The sequence below is a fragment of the Oryx dammah genome, unplaced genomic scaffold, assembly GCF_014754425.2.
Source record: "Oryx dammah isolate SB20612 unplaced genomic scaffold, SCBI_Odam_1.1 HiC_scaffold_11210, whole genome shotgun sequence".
In the NCBI taxonomy this organism is placed as follows: domain Eukaryota; kingdom Metazoa; phylum Chordata; class Mammalia; order Artiodactyla; family Bovidae; genus Oryx; species Oryx dammah.
The window spans coordinates 489,459-514,127 of NW_024080603.1; the positions used below are offsets into that span (position 1 = coordinate 489,459).

Below are 24,669 nucleotides of genomic sequence, written 5' to 3' on the forward strand. Positions count from 1 at the left end.
ACAATAGTAATTATATAATCATTACAACAGTTCTACAAGCTACTAAGTACAATCTCCATTTTACTGATGAGGAAATTTAAACTTGGAGAAATTGTGTGGGTAGCTCAAGGTCAAAGAGTTAATAAGTGGCAGAACTTCTGCTTTCCAAGATGGGATGGTTCCAGTTTATCATCAGTGTTCTGTATTTGTTGAGTGTCTATTATATGCAAGGCAATACTGGGCACCATAAAGGACATGAAAATGCTTGTAACAGTTTTTAGCTGGTAGGTTAGTTAAAACAATACTCTCACTAGGTTAAGGAAATAAACTAAACCATCTGTGAAAGAAACAGAGTGTGGAGGGAAGAGGAGAAAGATACCAAACAGTTAATTCATTTGACAAATGAAGAAACTGAAGGTCAGATCAGATGAAATCTTGCTGAGTCGGTGAAAAACACAGTCCACTCCAGAACGGAGATGGCAGAAAGAGGAACTAAAAAGCCTCTTGATAAAAGTGAAAGAGGAGAGTGAAAAAGTTGTCTTAAAGCTCAACATTCAGAAAACGAAGATCATGGCATCTGGACCCATCACTTCATGGGAAATAGATGGGGAAACAGTGGAAACAGTGTCAGACTTTATTTTGGGGGGCTCCAAAATCACTGCAGATGGTGATTGCAGCCATGAAATTAAAAGATGCTTACTTCTTAGAAGGAAAGTTATGACCAACCTAGATAGCATATTCAAAAGCAGAGATATTACTTGGCCAACAAAGGTCCGTCTAGTCAAGGATATGGTTTTTCCAGTAGTCATGTACGGATGTGAGAATTGGACTGTGAAGAAGGCTGAGCACCGAAGAATTAATGCTTTTGAAGTGTGGTGTTGGAGAAGACTCTTGAGAGTCCCTTGGATTGCAAAGATATCCAACCAGTCCCTTCTAAAGGAGATCAGCCCTGGGATTTCTTTGGAAGGAATGATGCTAAAGCTGAAACTTCAGTACTTTGGCCACCTCATGTGAAGAGTTGACTCATTGGAAAAGACTCTGATGCTGGGAGGCATCGGGGGCAGGAGGAGAAGGGGACGACAGAGGATGAGATGGCTGGATGGCATCACTGACTCGATGGATGTGAGTTTGAGTGACCTCCGGGAGTTGGTGATGGACAGGGAGGCCTGACGTGCTGCGATTCATGGGGTCGCAAAGAGTCGGACACGACTGAGCGACTGAAATGAACTGAATTGAAGTAGGCCAGGGCCCACTATGTACTACGTAAGTACGCCTAAGCGGCTGGGAAGCCCCCAGCAGCGGGGAGAAGGTGCTGTCTGTACAGGAATGAGAGTTGTACATTGTTGGTGGCAGACTGATTTTTCCCTCTAATGATCAAAGAATTCCAGACCTTTCTGATGTAGAGGTCATTAGTTCAGCCCCCTCTTTTCATGGCAGAGGAAATCAGGAGTCAGTGAGTCTTGCTCAAGGTATGACGTGTGGGTGTGGGCAGCTGAAATGGTGACTCGCTGCCCCTGAGTCCCAGGAGGGCCTATTCACGTTTCACTGACTACTGCAGAGAAGGGGAGCCTGACTGTGGTGTGATGACAGTGTACTCTCTGGACCTCCAGGCCATGCTCTGTTTTGAGTTTATCTGCTCTCCATGGTTTCCAGGCAGCAAAAGAAGCCAGGATGGGGAAGGCATTCAGGAGAAAACCTTGCCAAGAATGAAGATTCAAAGCCTTTTAAGGGATCCTGCTTTTAACCTGGCTCTCAAACCTTTCATTATCAGCACTGAGGTATCAGTAATTCAAGTTTCTGGGGTGGTGAAACTGTCAATCCAGGCTTCTTCAGACTGATTCATAGACTTGAGCCCACAAATCCCACCCGACCGTGTAAGAGTGAAATTGCAGTATTCTCACCTGTCTGAGAATTGTCTCCTGAATCACGATGAATCTTGAGAATCTAAAGTTGTTCAGAAGTTTGGTAAAGCAAGAAAGAGAGATTTAAAATATGGTATTAGTTACATTTCCAACCAATTTCATTAAAAACTCTGACGAGTTCAAGAAAGGAAGACGTTGCACAGATAATATGAACAGATGAAAGATGTACACAGATGATAACACTGCAAATTCTCTGTTACATCCAGACACTTATAAAATGCCTGCATCTGAGAACAGGAAGACATCCAAGGGATGCTCTTGCTAAGCAAGACATCTAGATCTCCAGTCAGCTGTTTTCATTTTTGACAGTCTACAGAAATGCAAAAAGACAAAAAAAATTTTAAACAAGATTAAATATTTTTATCAGGCCATCATATGTACCCTGTTTTTATTTCAGACATGCTGTATATTTTTCCTGTAATATAAAAGCAGTCTGAATTTAAGCCTAGAATTAAAAATAAAAACCTTTCAAAAAAGCTCTTCAAACATACATCAATTATAGACAGAGTCAATTTACTAAACGTTTCTTCACAAGGTCTTAACTTTAGATTCAGTTTGGCACCTATTTCTTTCTCAGTATCAATTTTTTGTGCTAATGCTCGGTAAATATCTGTCAAACGCTGAGTGAAGTCATAGCAGTAGAAATAATAACTATGCTTTCTTTGGGGGGTCCTGCATTTCTTATGTCGATAACTCAGACATTGATTCTGGGGCACATCTAGCTGTCATGATTATAATCAGGCTGCTTTGCTGCTAAATCCACCTATTTCTGGTTTCTAAAACCACGATACGCTTGTAGGCACTGAATGAATGGAGTAAGTTAACCTGAAGAGCAAGACAGACGAGTGTGTAGGACTGTTTATGGAGGAAGATAGTACGGTTTAGCAACATCAGCTGTAACAGCCAGAAGTCCCATATATTAATATATTAGACACGGGCAAAAATGTTCCAGCTTGATTGACCCATTGAAAAATAATCACATAAAACTGAAGTTTTGTACGAATTGTTCTGCACAGTTCATTCCATGTAACTACAAAAACAGTTTCATGGCCAGCCTGTGTGAGATCTTGGTCTTACAGGTGACCAAAGGGCTCTGACTCATTTATCCCACAATTATGGGATCTTTTTATTTCTTCTGTCTTTTTCTTGTTCTCCTTACATTTTATTTGGCTTCATTGGGTTTTAGTAGGAGCATGTAGGATCTAATTCCCCACCCAGGAATAGAACCCTTTGCATTAGCAGTGCAGTCTTAGCCACTGGGCCGCCAGAGAATTCCCTGTTTTGTTTTTTTCTTTACAAATGAAGACCATTTTCTCAAAGCTACTGAGTGCAATATGAATTTTTGATATACCAAATGAGTACAGCTTTTTCTCAGTCAACTTTTTAGCTCAAAAGCAAGTCATTGTTAAATGAAAGCTTTTCTCTCTGAATCACAATCCACCTTTCCTTAAGGACCAAAGTCCCGTGGCTCCCCAGATCACACACCAAAAACCCTTTCTTGTCTTTCACTGACCTCCCCAGGCCCGCTGATTGGACTGTGGCCCTCCCGGGAGGGCAACACAGGCTTTGTATTCAGTCTAATGGAACTCGAGTAAGCCCAAGGTCCAAGCGAGGCCCTGGCCAGCCCTGCCTTTAGAATGACGGGCTCCACGTTACCGACAGCAGCGAGACTGGAAACACTCCTCAACCGGCCGACCATCAACGGCTTCACGAGCAGAGCTTCTGAGTGCCGTGTCAGGCCAGGACTCACTTCACAGTCCTCTGTGGTCAGAACTGTGCCCGGCGGCAGCTGGCCCCTCACACCTCAGCAGGGCTAGGTTTTTACTGAAGCTTCTGACTCACAATCCATGTGCCTCTCCCAGACACCTCCTTTTACAACCAAAGGTTCACTTGAATGAAAAAAATCTTACAGAATTGCAATTTTCTTGGAAGGCTACACCCACCCATCATTTATAACTTGGTATGAATGCTTCCACTACAATTATTTCCCCATAGTTCTCAGTCACTCAGTGAGAGCGGGCCTCCCTGGTGGCTCAGTGGTAGTGAATCTGCCTGCAAGGCAGGAGACGTGGGTTCGATCCCTAGGTCGCGAAGATGCCCTGGAGGAGGAAATGACAACCTACTCCAGTCATCTTGTCTGGGAAATCTCATGCACAGAGGAGCCTGGCCGGCTACAGTCCAGGGGGTTACCAAGGGTCTGACGTGACTGAAGTGACTGAGCAGAGAGGAAACACACAGAAAGTGAGCGGTTGTGTGCTTGGGCATTCACTGCTGGGCGGGCGGAGGAGGCTCGCGGGCAGCAGGAGAGGGGCCACTGCTCCCGTGACTACAGCAGCCTTTCCTTCCGTGTCTGCACAGTGCTAGCAGTGGAGAGGGAAATGGCAGCCCACTCCAGTGCTCTTGCCTGGAGAATCCCAGGGACGGGGGAGCCTGGTGGGCTGCCGTCGATGGGGTCGCACAGAGTCGGACACGACTGAAGCGACTTAGCAGCAGCAGCAGTTCTACACCAGCAGCCTGCTCATTACAATGTCCCTGCAAGGGAGGGAAGGTCATCATTCCTTCTGACAGATGGAGAAGTTGAGGGACTTCCCTGAACCACGCAGCCAGCCCTTGGCAGATCTCAATTCCAAACCCGGCTCTCTCTAGATCTAAAGCCGCTTCTGTATGTCACGTTGCTCTCTACGGTTAGGCCCCAGAAGGGCAGCCTGGGGTTCAGGCTTGTTAAACTGGGGTCTGAGGACACAGTGCTCTGGTTCGGTGAAGGGCCTGTTTGAATATAATTCCCTTTGTAACTCTGGAGAAGACAAGACTCCGCTATGGGTAGATTCTGTCGTGCGCACGCTAAAGCGAAGCAAAGAATCCTAATTTAAAGGCCATGTGACAGCCAATCTCTCCAGAGTATGGTGTTTTGTTCCCCTTCTTGCAATGGAAATGCATCTATAAATGACTAAGAATTCTGGTTTCCTGTGTCCCACAGGATGCAGCACTAAGGTGCTGCAATATGAATGCTGCTGGCCCGGCCGGTGCCACGCCTGCCAGAGCTCAGAACTGGAATTTCTTATTAATAGCAAGGCCTTGGAAGCTTACAGCCTATTTGGGGGAAAAAAATTCATAATTCCAATGTTTTAGTTACCTAACATACAATAGGGTCCTGCAAGTGTTGCTGTCCTTGTGCTAAATGCTCTGTGTACAGACACTGGATTATGCTTGGCTCCTAAAAACACTGCAGGTTCTACATGTGTGTGTCCATGCACGTCAAGGTCATTTGACTGTTTTCCTCTTAAAGAATAACTGTTTAAAAAAAAAAAAGAATAACTGTTTAACAGTGATATTCTTGGGACTTCCCTGGTGGTCCTGTGGTTAGGAATCCACCTTCCAATGCAGGGGATGCAAGTTTGATCCCCGGTCAGAGAACTAAGATCCCAAATGCTGCAGGGCAGCTCAGCCGACTGAAGCCCACATGACTCACCCAGAGAGCCTGCATCCGGCAGTTACTGAGCCTGCACGCTCTGGAGCCTGTGTGCCACAACTCAGACCCAACGCAGCCAAATAAATAAGCATCTAAATAAATAAAATTGTAAAAAGACATTTTCTCTGCACATCCACCCGAACGCTTAAAACTAAAAAGAAATTCTGTCAAGTATGTGGAACAACTGCAACTCTTACACACTAGAGGGTGTATAAAGTTGTACAGTCACTATGAAAAAGGTCTGGCAGTTTCTTATAAAATTAAATGCATGCCTACCCTGTGACCCAGCTCTTCTGTGTTCAGTTCTACTCCTGAGTTATCTACCCAAGATAAATGAGAGCATATATTCAGAAAAAGACTTGTCTAAGAATGTTCCAAGGAATCCAAATGGAAAGCAGCTTACAAGTCTGTCAACAAGAGAAATAAACTGTGGTAGAAATAAAAAGAAAAAAAAAATACTGATACATACAACATACATTCATGCTGAGTCACGTGTCTGACTCTTTGTGACCCCCTGGACTGTAGCCCGCCAGGCTCCTCTGTCCATGGAATTTCCCAGGCCAGAATACTGGAGCAGATTGTCATTTCCTTCTCCAGGGGATCTTCCTGACCCAGGAATCAAACCCACTTATCCTGTGGTTCCTGAACTGCAGGCGGCAGGTGGATTCTTTACCACTGAGCCGCCTAGGAAGCCCACGGACAACATAAGTGAATCTCAGAACATCGATGACGAATGAGAAAAGCCGACACAGAAGAAGAGACGCTCCAGGAAGCTCTGGAACAAGCGAAACTAACCTATGGTCACAGAAGTCAGAACAGCGTTACCTCCGGGGTGGGAAGGGAGGGAGTGGAGGCAGGGATAACTGGGAAGCGGGTGTAAGGGAATGTCTGGGGCGGGCGGGTTTGAAATCTTGAGGGGTCTGCATTACAGAGGCATATGCATTTGTCAAAATACAAGGACTGTCATACTTAGGGCTTGTACATTTCACCATATGTAACCTTTACTAAGAAATGAAAAAACTCTCAACCACATATTAAATTCAAATTAATAATATGCATGCCAAACTGCCAAGGGGTGAAATGTCCCGATGTCTGCAACTTAATTTGAAATCTATCAAAGAACAAGATGGAGTGATGGATGAATCGAGGGAGGGATAGATGGATTGATAGCACACAGATGATTGAACAAAGTGTTACAGAACCTAGGTGGTATGTATATGTGTATTTACTTACAATTTTTCTCTTCTGTGTTTGAAAAATTTCATAACAAAATATTGAGAAAATTGTATGTTCAACTGAGAATATAGATTGATAGCTAAAAATTGGAAGTCTGAAACAATTTCAAAATCAGTGAAAATAAATAAGATGAAGAAAATTGAGAACAGCCTGAAACTAAACGAGGTGAGTGACATGTCCCCATCCTGGGGACTCTGCCATGAACCTGGGCATGAAAAGGACGTTCCACTTCAAACCACAGCTATGGAACTGTAGACAGCAGCTGCCAATCTTAGAAGCATAAGATTTACCTAGGTAACTATTTAATACACTGATTTTAATAATTTTATTGATTGATTTTGTGTATTATGGAGTTATAAATGAACCTAAATCCTGATGTCTCTTCTGGGAGAAAAACTCTGAAATAACTTTTTTTAAAAATGGACAATCACAAGACTTTTTAGCAGTTAAAATGAGTCAAGGCCAGGATGACTACAATGACAAGCTACTAAGCAAAGAAATACTAGATACCTCCTTCAGTGTGCCTTTCAGAATTGCCTTGGGAGAGTGTGAACAGACCTTGGGTAGAAATGTCTAATCTGCTTTTGTCTCCATGGAATGACAGTTTTACGAGACAGCCGTTGTAATTAAAACCACCAGACTGCCCAGTATGTGAGCTGGGTATGTGTGTGTAGGGGGGGTGGTCATCCTTGAGGCTTCCTTTTCTCTCATCTTCACATCTAGTCCGTCATCAAATCTTGTAAAATCTCATTTCTAAACCCTTCTGGGATTACCCACTTCTCTCCATTGTCAGAGTACAGGCTACCATCAGTTCTCATCTGATCTCTGACCTCAACAATAACCTTCCCAGCTTAATCCATTTTCAACTTTTGAATCAGGATCCTGCAAAACTGTACATCTAATCCTGCCACTTTCCTGCTTAAAACTCATACTTCCCACCTGGCGTTGGGGTCAGCCCCATGTGACGACCTGGCTATGAGAGGCTGCAGTGTGGCCTGGCCCTGCCGTTCCCCAGAGGCACCCTTGACCCCTGCCACTCTGCCCTGGGCTCTCAGTTTGTGGGCTGCACTGCCATCCCCATCTCTCTGATTTTCCCATGCTCTTTGCTACCACACATATACAAGCCCGGAAGCTTCCCAGTCCACTCTCTTCCTTTTGCCCATCTGTCCTCCAAATCTGAGCTGAGGGTGGTTTCTCAGGGAAGCCTTCCCAGGTATTTCCTGCCCATCCCAGTCCCTCATTAGTTAGGTTCTAGTTTCACGGGTTCTCAATGGGCTTAGCCTTTATTGCATTTTATACAGTTCATAACGCTGGACTTATTTCATTGTCTGTTATCCTTTGCAACTACAAGTCCCACTTATAGCAGGAGCAGTGTCTCCCTTGATCACCCTTGTAAACTTGACTACCCCAATACTGACTGCTAACACAGCAACTGCATGCAGAAGCACACTAAATATCAGTGCACACAAGAGTGAGATTAATCAGGTTCTTCACCTTATAGCTTGTGGTGAACACACTATTAATGATTTGCCCATCATACTGGTTTTTGTTGATTATACTTAATACTGATGTCTCTAAAGTGCTTCATGGTACGGTTCAGTTCAGTTCAGTTGCTCAGTTGTGTCCGACTCTTCGCAACCCCATGGACTGCAGGACGGTGTGGCTTCCCTGTCCATAAACACCTCCCAGAGCTTGCTCAAACTCATGTCCATCAAGTCAGTGATGCCATGCAGCCATCTTATCCTGTCGTCCCCTTCTGCTTCCGCCTTCAATCTTCCCCAGCATCAGAGTCTTTTCCAATGAGTCAGTTCTTCACATCAGGTGGCCAAAGTATTGGAGCTTTAGCTTCAGCATCAGTCCTTTCAATGAGTATTCAGCTGATTTCCTTTAGGATGGACCTGTTGGATTGCGTTGCAGTCCAGGAGACTCTCAAGAGTCTTCTCCAACACCACCATTCAAAAGCATCAATTCTTCAGCACTCAACTTTCTTTATGGTCCAACTCTCACATCCATACATGACTACTGGAAAAACCATAGCCTCGACTAGATGGACCTTGGTCAGTAATGTCTCTGCTTTTTAATATGCTGTCTAGCTTTGTCATTGCTTTTCTTCCAAGGAGCAAATGTCTTAATTTCACGGCTGCAGTCACTGTCTGCAGTGATTTTGGAGCCCAAGAAAATAAAATCTCTCAATGTTTCCATTGTTTCCCCATCTATTTGCCATGAAGTGATGGGACCAGATGCCATGATCTTCATTTTTTGAATGTTGTTTTAAGCCAGCTTTTTCACTCTTCTCTTTCACTTTCATCAAGAGGCTCTTTAGTTCCTCTTCACTTTCTGCCATAAGGATGGTGTCATCTGCATATCTGAGGTTATTGATATTTCTCCCGGCAATCTTGATTCCAGCTTGTGCTTCTTCCAGCCCAGCGTATCTCATGATGTACTCTGCATATGTCAAATAGGCACAGTAACAGCCTTGATGTATCCCTTTCCCAATTTTGAACCAGTCTGTTGTCCCATGTCTGGTTCTAACTGTTGCTTCTTGACCTGCAGACAGGTTTCTCAGGAGGCAGGTAAGGTGGTCTGCTATTTCCATCTCTTTAAGAATTTTCCACAGTTTGTTGTGATCCACAGTCAAAGGCTTTGGCATAGTCAATAAAGCAGAGGTAGATGTTTTTCTGGAATTCTCTTGCTTTTTTTATGATCCATTGGATGTTGGCAATTTGATCTCTGGTTCCTCTGCCTTTGCTCAATCCAGCTTGAACATCCGGAAGTTCTCGGTTCACGTACTGTTGAAGCCTAGCTTGGAGGATTTTGAGCATTATTTTGCCAGCGTGTGAGATGAGTGCAATTGTGCAACTGAACAGTCTTTGGCATTGTTCAATTGGCATTGAACATTCTTTGGCATTCTTTGGCACTGGAATGAAAACTGACCTTTTCCAGTCCTGTGGCCACTGCTGAGTTTTCCAAATTTGCTGGCATATTGAGTGCAGCACTTTTACAGCATCATCTTTGAGGATTTGAAATAGCTCAGCTGGAATTCCATCACCTCCACTAGCTTTGTTCACAGTGATGCTTCCTAAGATCCGTTTGACCTCGCACTCCAGGATGTCTAGCTCTCGGTGAGTGATTACACCACTGTGATTATCTGGGTCATGAAGCTCTTTTTTGTATAGTTCTTCTGTGTATTCTTGCCACTTCTTCTTAATACCTTCTGCTTCTGTTAGGTCCAGACCATTTCTGTCCTTTATTGTGCCTATCTTTGCATGAATGTTCCCTTGATAGCTCTAATTGTGTTGAACAGACCTCTAGTCTTCCCCATTCTATTGTTTTCCTCTATTTCTTTGCATGGTAGTGTACTGATTGGGAATTTTCCCAATAAATGTGCTCCTATAGCGCCAAAACTGTGACCGCAGAAGAACTGGTGGGATGGTGGGAAGTCAAACACCTGGGCGCACCCTCACCCCTGAACTAGCTGCTGCCCCTCTGAATCACTGCTGCTCCTCGTCATAATCTATGCACTTACAAAAGCGGTGGCTACTAGACATTCATTCATAAAGGAATGATGAGTGGCTCTGAAAGATGTCTTGATCACACAGAAGAGTGCTGGCTTTGATCAGTTTTCAACCTCAGGCTTGGAAAAGGCAATGGCACCCCACTCCAGTACTGTTGCCTGGAGATTCCCATGGATTGAGGAGCCTGGTGGGCTGCAGCCCATGGGGTCGCGAAGAGTCGGACATGACTGAGCAACTTCACTTTCACCTTTCACTTTCATGCACTGGAGAAGGAAATGGCAACCCACTCCAGTGTTCTTGCCTGGAGAATCCCAGGGACGGGGGAGCCTGGTGGGCTGCCGTCTATGGGGTTGCACAGAGTTGGACACGACTGACGTGACTTAGCAGCAGCAGCTCAGCAACCTCAGGCTTTACATTATTTTCTTGTGTTCTGCATCTTCCCCTAACCCAAATATTATGAGAAACTGTACAAACCTGGTTAAGATGAATAAAAGTACTATTCTCTTAAATACTCAGTGTAAGCAGTCTTTGAGTGAACATTCTTGCTCAGTGACTTCATGACAAAACCGAGTGCTTTGATGTACTTGACAAGACTTCAGTAATAGTGGAGGTTGAATGCTGGCTGAGAGATTTGATTATGGGAACTGAGTCATTCAAGACCCTCCCTTCATTAACATGCAGCGAAACTGACAGAGTAAGTGGTATAATACAGAACTTCTTTGATCATCTTTCTTTACTGAAAATACTTTGATGAGTTTTTCCTTGGAAGGTATGAATATCTGATGTAGAGATCAAATATCCTTTCTGTCTACTCTATTAAAAAAAAAAAAAAGCCACTTGAAGATACACTTCTCAAACTTCCCAAACAGCAAAACAAATACCAAACAATAAACCCCAAAACACCGAAAGAAAATTCATGCAACATTCCCATCCTCAATGGTTACCTTTACATAAGCTCCCAAAGTCAGGGCCGAGTTGTTGCCATTGTTTTCATGCACTGAGTCTGGTTTCTCAAGATACTACAGCACCAAGACAGAGAAGTTGCATGGATGCCAGCCTTGATGCCTGGTGTCAGATCTCCTCACTTGAGGTAATTTCATGAGTATAACAGACTCAACATGACATTCTCTCTCCTCTTTTATCTTGATGGTAATTGAAAATGCTACTTATATCAAAGCTACATGCATTGGCTTGATATAAATGAAAATGCATACAAATATTTAAGATTACAGAAGATTAAAAACAAAGATCTCAAGCTGCTTTTTTTTTCCAGGTCATCTGCTATATTCAAGACAAATGCAGAAATAAATATCTCCAATTCTGGGAGGTAATTTTCTTGGGAAAATTTAAACACCCTTCTGTGCAATGTCTGATCTAGCATGTTCAGATATCACTGATATCCCTTGGTTAAAATTTCTTTTACTTCAGTCCTAGTATCCACTGGCCCTACATTCAACATGCACTTGCAGGAACCTTTACAAAGAGAAGGACTCTCATTACGCAGCCCAGTGATAATCATTTCTGTATGCTTATCTCATGGGGAACACTTAATGCAAGCCCCCGTTTAAGTTTAGATGGTTTGTCTTTTTCCCTTTGTCCAGTTTCTCCTTTCAGTTCAGTTCAGTTGCTCAGTTGTGTCCGACTCTTTGCGACTCCATGAATCGCAGCACGCCAGGCCTCCCTGTTCATCACCACCTCCCGGAGTTCCTTCAGACTCACGTCCATCGAGTCCGTGATGCCATCCAGCCATCTCATCCTCTGTCGTCCCCTTCTCCTCCTGCCCCCAATCCCTCCCAGCATCAGAGTTTTTTCCAATGAGTCAACTCTTCGCATGAGGTGGCCAAAGTACTGGAGCTTCAGCTTTAGCATCATTCCTTCCAAAGAAATCCCAGGGTTGATCTCCTTCAGAATGGACTGGTTGGATCTCCTTGCAGTCCAAGGGACTCTCAAGAGTCTTCTCCAACACCACAGTTCAAAAGCATCAATTCTTCGGCGCTCAGCCTTCTTCACAGTCCGACTCTCACATCCATACATGACCACAAGAAAAACCATAGCCTTGACTAGACGGACCTTAGTTGGCAAAGTAATGTCTCTGCTTTTGAATATGCTATCTAGGTTGGTCATAACTTTCCTTTCAAGGAGTAAGCGTCTTTTAATTTCATGGCTGCAGTCAACATCTGCAGTGATTTTGGAGCCCCCCAAAATAGTCTGACACTGTTTCCACTGTTTCCCCATCTATTTCCCATGGAGTGATGGGACCGGATGCCATGATCTTCATTTTCTGAATGTTGAGCTTTAGGCCAACTTTTTCGCTCTCCTCTTTCACTTTCATCAAGAGGCTTTTTAGCTCCTCTTCACATTCTGCCATAAGGGAGGTGTCATCTGCATATCTGAGGTTATTGATATTTCTCCCGCCAATCTTGATTCCAGCTTGTGTTTCTTCCAGTCCAGTGTTTCTCATGATGTACTCTGCATATAAGTTAAATAAGCAGGATGACAATATACAGCCTTGACGTACTCCTTTTCCTATTTGGAACCAGTCTGTTGTTCCATGTCCAGTTCTAACTGTTGCTTCCTGATCTACATACAGATTTCTTAAGAGGCAGGTCAGGTGGTCTGGTATTCCCATCTCTTTCAGAATTTTCCACAGTTTCTTGTGATCCACACAGTCAAAGGCTTTGGCATAGTCAATAAAGCAGAAATAGATGTTTTTCTGGAACTCTCTTGCTTTTTCTATGATCCAGCAGATGTTGGCAATTTGATCTCTGGTTCCTCTGCCTTTTCGAAAACCAGCTTGAACGTCAGGGAGTTCACGGTTCACATATTGCTGAAGCCTGGCTTGAAGAATTTCAAGCATTACTTTACTAGCGTGTGAGATGAGTGCAATTGTGCAGTAGTTTGAGCATTCTTTGGCATTGCCTTTCTTTGGGATTGGAATGAAAACTGACCTTTTCCAGTCCTGTGGCCACTGCTGAGTTTTCCAAATTTGCTGGCATATTGAGTGCAACACTTTCACAGCATCATCTTTCAGGATTTGAAACAGCTCAATTGGAATTCCATCACTGCCACTAGCTTTGTTCGTAGTGATGCTTTCTAAGGCCCACTTGACTTCACATTCCAGGATGTCTGGTTCTAGATTAGTGATCACATCATCATGACTATCTGGGTCGTGACGATCTTTTTTGTATAGTTCTTCCATGTATTCTTGCCACCTCTTCCTAATATCTTCTGCTTCTGTTAGCTCCATACCATTTCTCCTTTAATTGCTATCACATACCTACAGTGTAAGCACCACCTTGCTGCATACCTGGACAACACTGGGTTTTCTAATATGGAAATAGGATAGTGATTGTCAAACGTCCTCCCAGAACTCGATCTCTAACAACTTCCCCAGTGAGCTGGGGCCGCAAGTCTGGGGATGGCAGAGCAGTTCCTGAGGCCGCCCTCTTCAGAATGCTCTACGCACCAGCAGATGGGAACACCCAGGAGCTTGTTAACTCTGCTCTCAGGCTCACGCTGAACAGAATCTGCATTCTAACGTGTCATCTCTAAGTGAACTGATTATAAGTACAGTTTGAGAAACACTGATTCAAGTGGAAAAATCATAGGCTCACCGACAGATTTTTTAAAAAAAATCTCCACTCATAGCTGTGTAAACTTATGAGCTTCACTGAGTCTCAGTTTCCTTATGGGTAAACGGGGCCAATGCCTACTTTTTAGGATCTAGGAGGATCAAACGAGATAACATGTACAAAAGGCCTGGCCCACTAGCTCTCAGGCTGGTCTGTTATGTTGCAATCCCACAGAAGGCTGGGAAACTACACAGCTGTGCCCGCCCCCATGATGTCAGTAGGTTGAGGCCAGGGCCCCAGAACTTGTTTGAAATGCAAGGTCTGTGAGGCTGAGGCTGCTGAGTCAGTGGCCCTAGTTTGAGAACCACTGGCCTGGCAAATAGTGGATGCCCAGATAAGGCTGGATCCCTCTGCCTGCTCTTGCACAGAGGTATCCTGTTTCCTGAGAATCTGGCTGCAGTGCCGCTCACTATGCCAGGGCTGATCTTAGTTTACGGAAATCATTTCCTTTAAGGCAGACACATAAGCAGCACATGTGTGTTTTTCCCTTTCATGCCATCATTTCTCTAGCCTCTGTCCCGTCACTGCTAGGGACAAAGAGAAACTTACAGATAAATCACCCCAGAAAAAATTTCATTGTGCTTAAAGCTTCTTGCTCTCAAGGAACTGTCCATGACTAATGGCACTGTTGCTAAATATTCCCTTGTGTGAACTCAGATGACTGCTAGATTCTGTCAGGGGAGGGAGGGAACTGCAACAATCTAACATTTTCCCCACTCCTGTTATTCCAGCACTGGACAGAATCATTAAACTGCTTAATGACACCCAGGCTTTGCTGGCACTGTGATTAGCAAAAGATAGAAGCCACCAGCAGGCCCCTTGCTTAATAAATCAGGCCCTTTGGAAGCTACCCAGAGGCGGGGACAGCACCAAAGGAAAAATAAGCAATAATGAGAGGACAGAATGGTGAAACAGCTTTATCACTGTGCCCTGAGGTTCTGAAAATGCTGTTCATCAGAATCTTTGCTTACATTTTGTGAAAAATCGCCCCTGGGAGGGAAAAAAGGGCATCTCTAATGGATACCGCTTCTTCTAACTTCAGCTGAAGAATCATTTACTGGTTCTGTGAGACAAAGATGTTTAGGACCTGCTCTCAAGGGGTTTACTGATAGGGGACAAAAACCAAGTACTATCACAATGAATTTATTCATTCCATGTTTGATGAGCGTGTACTATGTGTCAGGCAATGTTCTAGACACCAGGAATGTGACAGAAAACAAAACATAGTTTTAAGAAGCTGGTTTGAGTGTCAAGATGGCATTTCACAAACGGTGTGATGCTGAGGGGTTAAAATTTAAGTTTGGGGCATTTCAAAACTTGATGCTAAATAGCCTGGACTCTCCTATTCAATTCATCTGTCCTCTAATGTTTTTCCAAGCCTTCTGGGTTTATCAAGGAGAAAGCCTTGGGTGGGTCCCAGTCTCCGAAATTTCAACCAACAGCTGTGGTGTCCGGATTTGCTAACACCGCGGGGTTTTTTCTACTCTGATCTGTTTTACTGTTACCTTCCATATGACTAGCCATTATGGCATTCCATTTTATGGTGGTGACTACCATGATGATACAAAGTATTGCAAGTGACTGCTTCAAGGAAGAGGAAGAACTTTCCCTACATGCAGATGAGATGATACTATACCTAGAAAATCCTGAGGACTCCAGACAAAAACTACTAATAAGCTAACAAGTGGATTCAGCAAAGTAGCAGGGTACAATATCAACAGGCACAATCAGTTGCACTTCTTTACACTAACAATGAAATATCAGAAAAGAAATGCAGAAAAATAATACCTTTTAAAATAGCACCAAAAAAAAAAAAAATACCTAGGACTAAACTGACCAAGGAGGTAAAAGACGTATGCTGAGAACTATAAAACATTAATAAAGGAAACTGAAGATGATTCAAAAATGTTAAGATATCCCATGCTCTTGGATTGGAAGATAGTTAAAGGTATTGTTTAATATTGTTAAAATGGCAATTCTACCCAAAGCAATCTACAAATTTAATGTGATCCCTATCAAAATATCCATGACATTCTTCATAGAACTAGAACAAATAATCCCCAAATAAATAAAAGATCCAGAACTTCCAAAGCAATCCTTAAGGGAAAAAACAAAGCGAGAAAAATAACTCTCCCAGACTTCAGACAATATTACAAAGCTACAGTAATCAAAACAGTGTTGATGATACCAAGACAGACATATGGATCAGTGAAACAGAACAGAGCCCAGAAATAAACCTACACATTTACAGCCAATTAATCTTCAACAACGAAAGTAAGAATATAAAATGGGAAAAAGACAGTCTCTTCAGCAAGTGGTGTTGGGAAAGTTGGACAGTGCGTGTAAATCAATGCAGTTAGAACCATCCTCACACAATGTACAAAAATAAACTCAAAAGCCTTAAAGATTTAAACATACGACACCACAGAACTCCTATAAGAGAGCACAGGCAAACCATTCTCTGACATAAATCATACCAAAGTTTGCTTAGCTTAGTAGCCCAAGATAATAGCCACTCATTTGGAGCTGTTTCTTTGCTTTCTTTCCTCTTTTAAAAATTGTTTATATATTCATGGCTGTGCCGGGTCTTCAGTGCTGGGCGTGGGCTAGCCGCACTGAGTGGGGACTACTCTTCCTGCGGCACGCAAGCTTCTCTTGTGGTGGCTTCTCTGGTTGCGGAGTGTGGGCCCCGCAGTTGCAGCACTCAGGTTTAGCTGCCCTGGGGCCTGTGGAATCTTCCCAGACTAGGGATGGGCCCTCGCATTGGCAGGCAGATTCTCTACCACAGGACCACCATGGAACTCTCTTTGCTTTCCTTTCTATCTCAGCCCCATGATACCTCATTTGGCAGAAAATACGGATAATTCTTTGGTCAAAACAACTCTTCTGTGCATCTTTTCTTTTCCATGCATCTTTAAGATGAAGTCTATCCGTGCTCCTTTATTTCTCTGTTTTCCTATATCTGAGTATTGTCTATTTGACTTAAAACTAGAACAGAGGGTGTCTTTTTTCTTCTGGGCAGCTCATCAAGTCCTTTTCCAGTGATTAACTTGTAAGATATAATGCTGATAACTTAAGTATGAATTCAGATAAGCTAATTTAATCTGAGGGTTTCTCTGGTGGCTCAGTGGTAATGAATCTGTTAATGCAGGAGACACGGGTTCAATCCTTGATCTAGGAAGATCTCTTGGAGAGGGAAAGGGAAACCACTCCAGTATTTTTGCCTGGAAAATCCCATGGACAGAGGAGCCTGGTGGGCTACAGTCCCTGCCTCCTCTTCCCCTCCCCTTCCCCCGCACAGAGAGTTGGACACAACGTCACAACTAAACCACCACAATTTAATATGAATGTGTCCACCACCTACCTTCTGCATAAGGCCCTTCAGGGAAGGGGCAGTCAACATGGAGAAGAAGCTGAAAGCTGCTTGGGGTGACAAGGGGAGGAGAAGAGAGCCTGGACAAGGCCTGTGTGATGCACCAGGAAGTACAGCCATGGCCTTCACAGTCCAGAGGTCACTCTGCAGGGGCCATGCAGCAGGACAATTCGATTCCTGTATCTGCCTTGTAATACATAACCGAGACTTTGGAACCAGAGTGAAGGAAGGTGCCAAAAAGCTGAGCTTTCTAGAGTGTAGGCTCCAGGGGGAGAGCGTGTCACAGGAGTGGCAGGGGCCAAGTTCTGGAACTATGTCACCTTGGCAGACCTTACAGGCAACAGAGATCCAGTGGGAGTTTTTAAGGTAGAAATGAATGAGCTGAGTGGTGTCTGAGTTTGGCATTGTCCCAGATTCATCTCCTGGTGCAGGATGGACTGGGAGAGAAGGACTAGCTTCCACTCGGGAAGTGTGGAGAAAGGTTGTGTTCTCCTGGAGGAAGAAGAGAGTTGGATCTGAAAGACCATGCTGAACTTGCACTTGCTTCTCTAAATGCTGCTACTAAAAATGGGATGCTAAAGGTCGAGTTCTCTTGGGAATCAAATTATCTTCACACTGGAGGAACCCTATCCTCCCGTGGGGGAAGACTGGTCACAGGGGCCAGGCCATCTTCACTGGCTCCTGCCGATGGGCTGGAGGCGACAGTCGCATTCTAGGGGGACAGCCGTGGGAGCCAGCGCACGGATGAGAAGACGCGCAGATGACTCACCTAGGCCTGCGGCTCATTGTCATTACAGCCTCAGTGAAGTGCAAACTTCTCCAGGCTACAACTGGTATTTCCAGAATTAAAGGTCAGCGTGCTGCCAGCCAGACTAGCTGGACAGTGTGCTCTGGGCCAGAGATCACATCAGCCACAGAAGCCACAGCCCTGCTTCACGGTGCCCTCCACGAGGGGTGACGCCCTCGCTCTGTAGCCCTGAACCAGGAGGAATGCAGACCTCACCCCGGAGAGTGCATCAGGGCTCTGGCTCACCTTCAGCTGCAGAAGGACGAGATTCGTTCTGAACAAACCCAGACCAGTGGTTTTCCTTTCCTTTTTTCCGTTCCCTTTTTAGGAAAGATACTGTGTTTTCTCAGGAAACCAAATGTCAACACCCCCTCTTCTTTGTGCTTTTGAATTGTGGTGTTGGGTAAGACTCTTGACAGTCCCTTGGACTGCAAGGAGATCAAACCAGTCCATCCTAAAGGAAATCAACCCTGAATATTCATTGGAAGGACTGATGCTGAAGCTGAAACTCCAATACTTTGGCCACCTCATGTGAAGAACTGACTCATTGGAAAAGACCCTGATGCTGGGAAAGATTGAGGGCAGGAGGAGAAGGGGATGACAGAGGATGAGATGGTGGGATGGCATCACTGACTCAATGGACATGAGTCTGAGTGAACTCCAGGAGTTGGTGATGGACAGGGAGGCCTGGCGTGCGGCAGTCCATGGGGTCGAAAAGAGTTGGACATGACTGAGCAACTGAACTGAACTGAAATTGTGGGCTTTCGTACTGGCTCAGATAGTAAAGAATCTGCCTGCAATGCAGGAGACCTGGGTTTGATCCCTGCGTTGGGAAGATCCCCTGGAGAAGGGCCTGGCACCACTCCAGTATTCTTGCCTGGAGAACCCCCATGGACAGAGGAGCTTGGTGGGACACCCTCCCTGGGGATCACACACAGATATGGCTGAGCAACTAACACGACTCTTCATAAGTTCACAAATAGCAGTAAATATTGTCTCAAACCTGCTTTTGAAAGGTCTTTTTTCCCCTATCAGTTTATTCTCCAGCTGCAAGGGAAGCTGATGAGTCGAGAGTCCCCCCACGGGCCTGGCCGCCCTGGTCCCCACCAGCCTCTGTCCTGCTCTGCTCCTGACACCCTCAGTCATGAGCAAATCCTCGAACCCTGAAGCCCCCACGAGTCCTGGTTAGGTTTTGTAAAGATGTTCTATTTTAATGCCGGCCAGAAAACAACTCTGGAACAGCCGCTGGAACAACTGCCCCTGAGCGCTCACTGATTTATCCAAAGGTAAGACAAGGCCCCGCATACAGGCCCAGGTCCGCCCCCGCCACGCCTCCGGTCAGCCAGCGGGCAGGGGCTGCATCCGCAGTAGCGCGGCCCCAAGCACGGGCGCCGCGGTTCTCAGGCCCAGAGGAAGAGCCGTGGCCACGGTGAGGGCTGATCTCCTCTGAAGAGGAAAGTTCCACCCCCCCCAGAGCCTGGCCAGTGGGCACGGGTCAGCCCTGAGGTCAGCTCCGAGGCTCTGAGCTCCCAGGCCGGCTCCGCAGCATGGTCCTGGCTTCCCCCAGGGAAGCACCGTCCCCTCCGCACCACCGCGCGATCCTGGGACAGGAGCCAGGCCGCACCCTCTGACACAGACGCTTACACACGTTTGTGCTTCTGTGGCTAAAGGTGGCAGCCCCGGCAGGGGCACCACGGTGCCAGGGAAACAAGACCTGGCCTTTCCTCCCTGGAGAGCCATAAGGTGGATGATCTATGGAAAACACTTAAAAGAAGTCACTGTCAGGGCCTAAAGGGTACTGGGTGAATTTCCTTCATTTAAATGGAAACCGAAACCGAATCCCATGTACACCATTACTTCCCCAACCAGATCTCCTAGCCACGAAGTGTTCGTGTGGAAGAGAAATGGAAAAGAAGGATACTGCCAGTTAATATATAATAGGGCCTGGGATGCAGACCGTGGAACTAACTTCTGTTGCATGTGTCCCTAAGTCTCCCTGTGATCAGGAGGTCAGGTGCCTTTGGGGCAGCCCCTGAGGATACAGCAGCTCCTGTGCCTGGGACCAATCTGAATTCCAGGGACAAGTACGGGGAACATCACCCATCAGTTCTGGGGGCGTCCCTCACCCCGCCTGCGTGCCAGGCACCCTCTGAGAAGACAGGCAGGGTCTCCACCCCCACAGCCTCTGGAGCCAGCAGAGACAGCACTTCCTCCAGCAGCCTTCTCTAGGGCCAGTGCCTGTCCGAGAAGCCCTTCCTGCCCACTTACTAGAACTCAATGTCAGTGCTGTGCCCTGGGCCTCCTGGTCCAGACGCCGCCTGTGGACGAGTCCCTGCAGAAACCTCCACTGCCGCCTAAACCCCAAGGCTTCACTCCTGCAGGCTGCAAACACCCATTCCATGGACATTTTCTGTGTGCCCAGGCCCGGGGGGGACACGCAAAGATGAGGAAGGCTTGGCCTCACCCTTGGCAGTTCCACGGTGGCCTGGCCTCCCCTGTGTGAATTACACACAGGCCATCCTTCTGTTCGCTGACCTTTCCATAGTCCTCTAGTCAAACCACACTGCTACTGCTACTGCGACTGCTAAGTCGCTTCAGTTGTGTCTGACTCTGTGCAACCCCATAGATGGCAGCCCACCAGGCTCCCCCATCCCTGGGATTCTCCAGGCAAGAACAGTGAAGTGGGTTGCCAGTTCCTTCTCCAATGCATGAAAGTGGAAAGTGAAAAGTGAAAGTGAAGTTGCTCAGTCGTGTCTGACTCTTCGCGATCCCGTGGACTGCAGCCTACCAGGCTCCTCCATCCATGGGATTTTCCAGGCAAGAGTACTGGAGTGGGGTGCCATTGCCTTCTCCACAAACCACACTCCTCTCCCCGTATAAAACATCCAGCAGAAAAGTCCCCAGACGAACCTAACCCGTCACACCAGATCCAAGCCACTCTGTAGCCTGGTGGTTCTCGACCTTGACAAGTACGTTAGAGTCTGCTGTGGAGCTCTTAGAAACCCCATGCCCAGTCTATATCCCAGCCCCTTCTATCAGAGCCCTGGGAGCTCAGGCATCACTGATTTTTTTTTTTTAATAACTCTCTAGGTAGTTCCAACATGCAGCCAAGACTCAGAACGACTGCATTCACCTAACCTGACCACCTTCCTCACCATTTAGCAAGAGTGCTCACAGGTGCAGCTGTTCACTCATGCTGGTGGGTGGCTGTAACATTCCTCCTGTAGGGACATCCGTGGTCCTGTGTTCCATATGGATTATCCTTGGCCTGTCCTCAACCTGCCTTCCTCTCCATTTGTAACTCCAGAGTCAACGCTGTGTGCTTAGGCCCTTAAATTCACTTTGATAGTTGTAATGCTCTGAAACTGGCTGACCAATCTCTCCTAGACTCGGAGACGCCTGAGAGCAGACTGCACCTGTGGTTTCTCTGCATTGTCCCATAGTTCTCATTCATCCTCAGGATATAGCAATTCAACCAGTACCCATGGAATAAATGGCACTGGGCTGAGATGGGCCGTTCATTTCTTCCCCTCTTGCCCCTGAGTACGTATCATACCTGTTCAGTTCTCTGCCCACAATCACCTTTCTTGACTAATAAGGAAAAGTATTATTTACTCTACTCCTTACACCGTGATGGGCTTCCCAGGTGGTGCAGTGGTCTAAAGAATCTGCCTCCCCAGGCAGGAGATGCAGGTTCGATCCCTGGGTCAGATCTCCTGGAGGAGGAAATGGCAACCCACTGCAGTATTCTTGCCTGGAAAATTCCATGAACAGAGGAGCCTGGTGGACTACAGTCCATGGAGTCGCAGAGAGTTGTACACGACTGAGCAGGCACACGCGTTAGTTACACTGTGATTCTAAAGTGAAGAATCGGGCAGACGTGAAGATAAAGAAGATGCTTTCTTCAGTGCCCTGGAGCCGGGCTCTGAAACCACAACCAGAAACTCAGCCTTCAGCAAACCCGAGTCAGATTTCTGCAGTAGTCAGATTTCTCCAAAATGGGGCAGAGCAAGTGTAATGGAAAACATGCCATTTACCATGATAATGGAAAAAAGCTTCCCCTTTCTTGCTCCTTTTTCTAGCAATGGTACTGGAAGAGAGCATACTTACTGGAATCTTCTTCTTAGAAATTATTTAAAAGAGACATCTTATTGTGAAGGTCCACAAGCTGGAATAAAATCCTCAGAGACAAAACTCCACTCTGACTGTAGTTGAAACAAATGATCTTTTAGGCAAAGGACTTGGAGACACTGTGGTTGGGGTATTAAGCTTCGAGGCTGCGTACGTCCAAATATGATGGGGAGATGACTTCTGAAGCACCGCTTAGATCTGACAACACTCAAAGGGCATTACTGCACACTTAATGAGTCCTGGCGCTTCAAAAACCTTCACAAGCAGCGGACATACCAGGTGCCAGCTTTTCTCAAGCAGTTCCAGGCTCCTCTGTGGACACTTTGCTACCTTACCTTCTTATTCTACATGGGCCCCCAAAATGCCCTGATGTAACTTACTTTCATGGCACATCAAATGTACGCATAAACTCGATTTCATCGGTACGTGGAGGTTGGATTAGGGCATGGAGCACATAACGTGATTTACTTTGATCTAAACACCCACCAGGATGTCCCGAGACCCTGATATGCCTGGGGGAGGGTACAGACTGTCAGAGGAGGGTATAGACAGGCAAAGGCGGCGGGGAGCTGAGAGGCTGGGCCCCAGCCTGACTCTCAGCTGCATCTCCTCTGGTCTACACGACACAGGAGGGCAGGGCCAAGCCACACCATTCCTGCTTCTCCTGCCTCTGGTCATCTTTCTGCTCCTGGATGGGCTTCTTCTCCCCAAGGATGAATTCTATCCCACCTCAGTCAACACCTCCTCCATGAAGCTGTCCCCCAGCTTACCCAGTAAGAGTAGCCTTTCTCTTGTACGGTGGTGGTGGTGATTTAGTTGCTAAGTCGTGTCCAACTCTTGCAACCCCATGGACTGTAGCCCATCAGGCTCCTCTGTCTATGGGATTCTCCAGGCAAGAAGACTGGAGTGGGTTGCCATTTCTTCCCCAGCGGATCTTCCTGACCCAGGAATTGAACCCAGGTCTCCTGGATTGCAGACGGATTCTTTTACAAACTGAGCTATGAGGGAAACCCTTCTCTTGTGTAACTGCCCATAATATACACTTGTATTTATTTTATAACCTTAGTGGTAACTACTCTAAGATGTGCATTCTGGTTCTGTCACATAGCATCTACATGCCACCATTCCAGGCCTCAGTTTCCTCATCTGTAAAATGGGAGTCATTATATCTACCCTCACGGAGTTGCAGTGAGGATTATAGGAGTTAATATATGAAAAATGCCAGCAGAGTAAGGGATACAAAGTTTTCAATACATGATACACCTTATTGTGACTCAAAAACATAAGATCCTTGACAAGCTCCACTGATCAGAAGTTAGGACTGAAGGACATCCCTGGAGGTCCAGTGGTTAAGAATTTACCTTGCGACATAGGGAATACAGGTTCCAGCCCTGGTCAGGGACCTGAGATCCCACACGCTGTGGAGCAGCTACGCCCGGATGCTGCAACTATGGAAGCCTCGCACCAGAGGCTGCGCGCCACAGTGAAAGAGCCTGCGCGACACAGCAGAGGTCCCACATGCTGCAGCTATGACCTGATGCAGCCAAATTAGTTAATTAAAAATGAAATTATCCACAAAGAATGTATTGAGTGAGTTCAGTAGCATCAGCAGGAAACGGGGAGGCAGGATGCTGGGACATGAGCAGGGTCTAGTGTGAAAAGGGAAGCCAAAGTATTAGCTGCTCAGTTGTGTCCAGCTCTTTGTGACCCCATGGGCTGCAGCCTGCAAATCTACAGGATAGACTGGCAGAGTGGGTGGCCGTTCTGGTCCACCGGGGCAGAGGGTTCAGAAGAGCTAAATGCACTCAGTAGGAGAGAGGAGGAGAGGGTGGCCAGGCAAACAGCACAGGGGGAAAACCTGACCTGGGTCAGGCAAGCAAGAGTCCCCCAGGAGGAAGGAAGAGTAGGTGGGGGGGAGGGGGGTGCGTAGGAGTAATGCCCAGACATGTGAAAAAGCTGGTGTGTTTAGGGAACTAGTAGAGCCTGGTGTGGCTGGAACAAAGTGCAGTGAAAGTGGTGGGGAGCAGGAGCACAGAGGACTTTGTTTGCTCCAGAAAGATGCCTGATGATTGCTTTTCAGACCATGAGGAGCCACTGGGGACACTTTAGAATGAGGACTATGGACTGGATGGGATGATGATCTATGTGTGTGGGTGAAGACTTAACAACTGGCTGAAAAATGCATACATATCCATAGCCACCTTTATCACACCTTCTACTGATGGAGAGCAGACAAAAGAAAAGTATGGCCCGGGGCCAGCCATCTGGTTTTGTAGATATAATATTATAGCAAAGCCTTGACCACTCACTTACACATCACCTATGGCTGCTTTCCTACCATAAGAGCAGAGTTGTGATGGGCAGAGGCAACTGAGACTGTAGGATCTAAAATATTTACCACCTGGTCCTTTAAGGGAAAAAAATGCCAACTTTCTAAAAAGATGTGTAGCACAGAGTTTCCAAATAATACTAGAATATAAAATACCCTTTACCATAAATTCCCTATAGTCAACTGATTCTCACAAAATACTTTTGTTGATTTTTCTCTGAGCTCTTGTCTGAGTGGCCTAAGTATGGTTGCAACTGATTAATGCGTGGATTTTCAACCCGAACATGAGCTGATAC

The 24,669-nt window shown here is 45.9% G+C and overlaps 1 protein-coding gene across 1 annotated transcript in view; it reads right to left on the bottom strand.

Moving 5' to 3' along the window:
- LOC120860936 (high affinity cAMP-specific and IBMX-insensitive 3',5'-cyclic phosphodiesterase 8B) overlaps positions 1-24,669 on the bottom strand; it is a 113,126-nt gene that overhangs the window by 27,641 nt on the left and 60,816 nt on the right. The window contains exon 10 of the mRNA XM_040236645.1: positions 1,881-1,923. Coding sequence (XP_040092579.1) covers positions 1,881-1,923 — 43 coding nt within the window. The remainder of the gene's footprint in view (positions 1-1,880; positions 1,924-24,669) is intronic.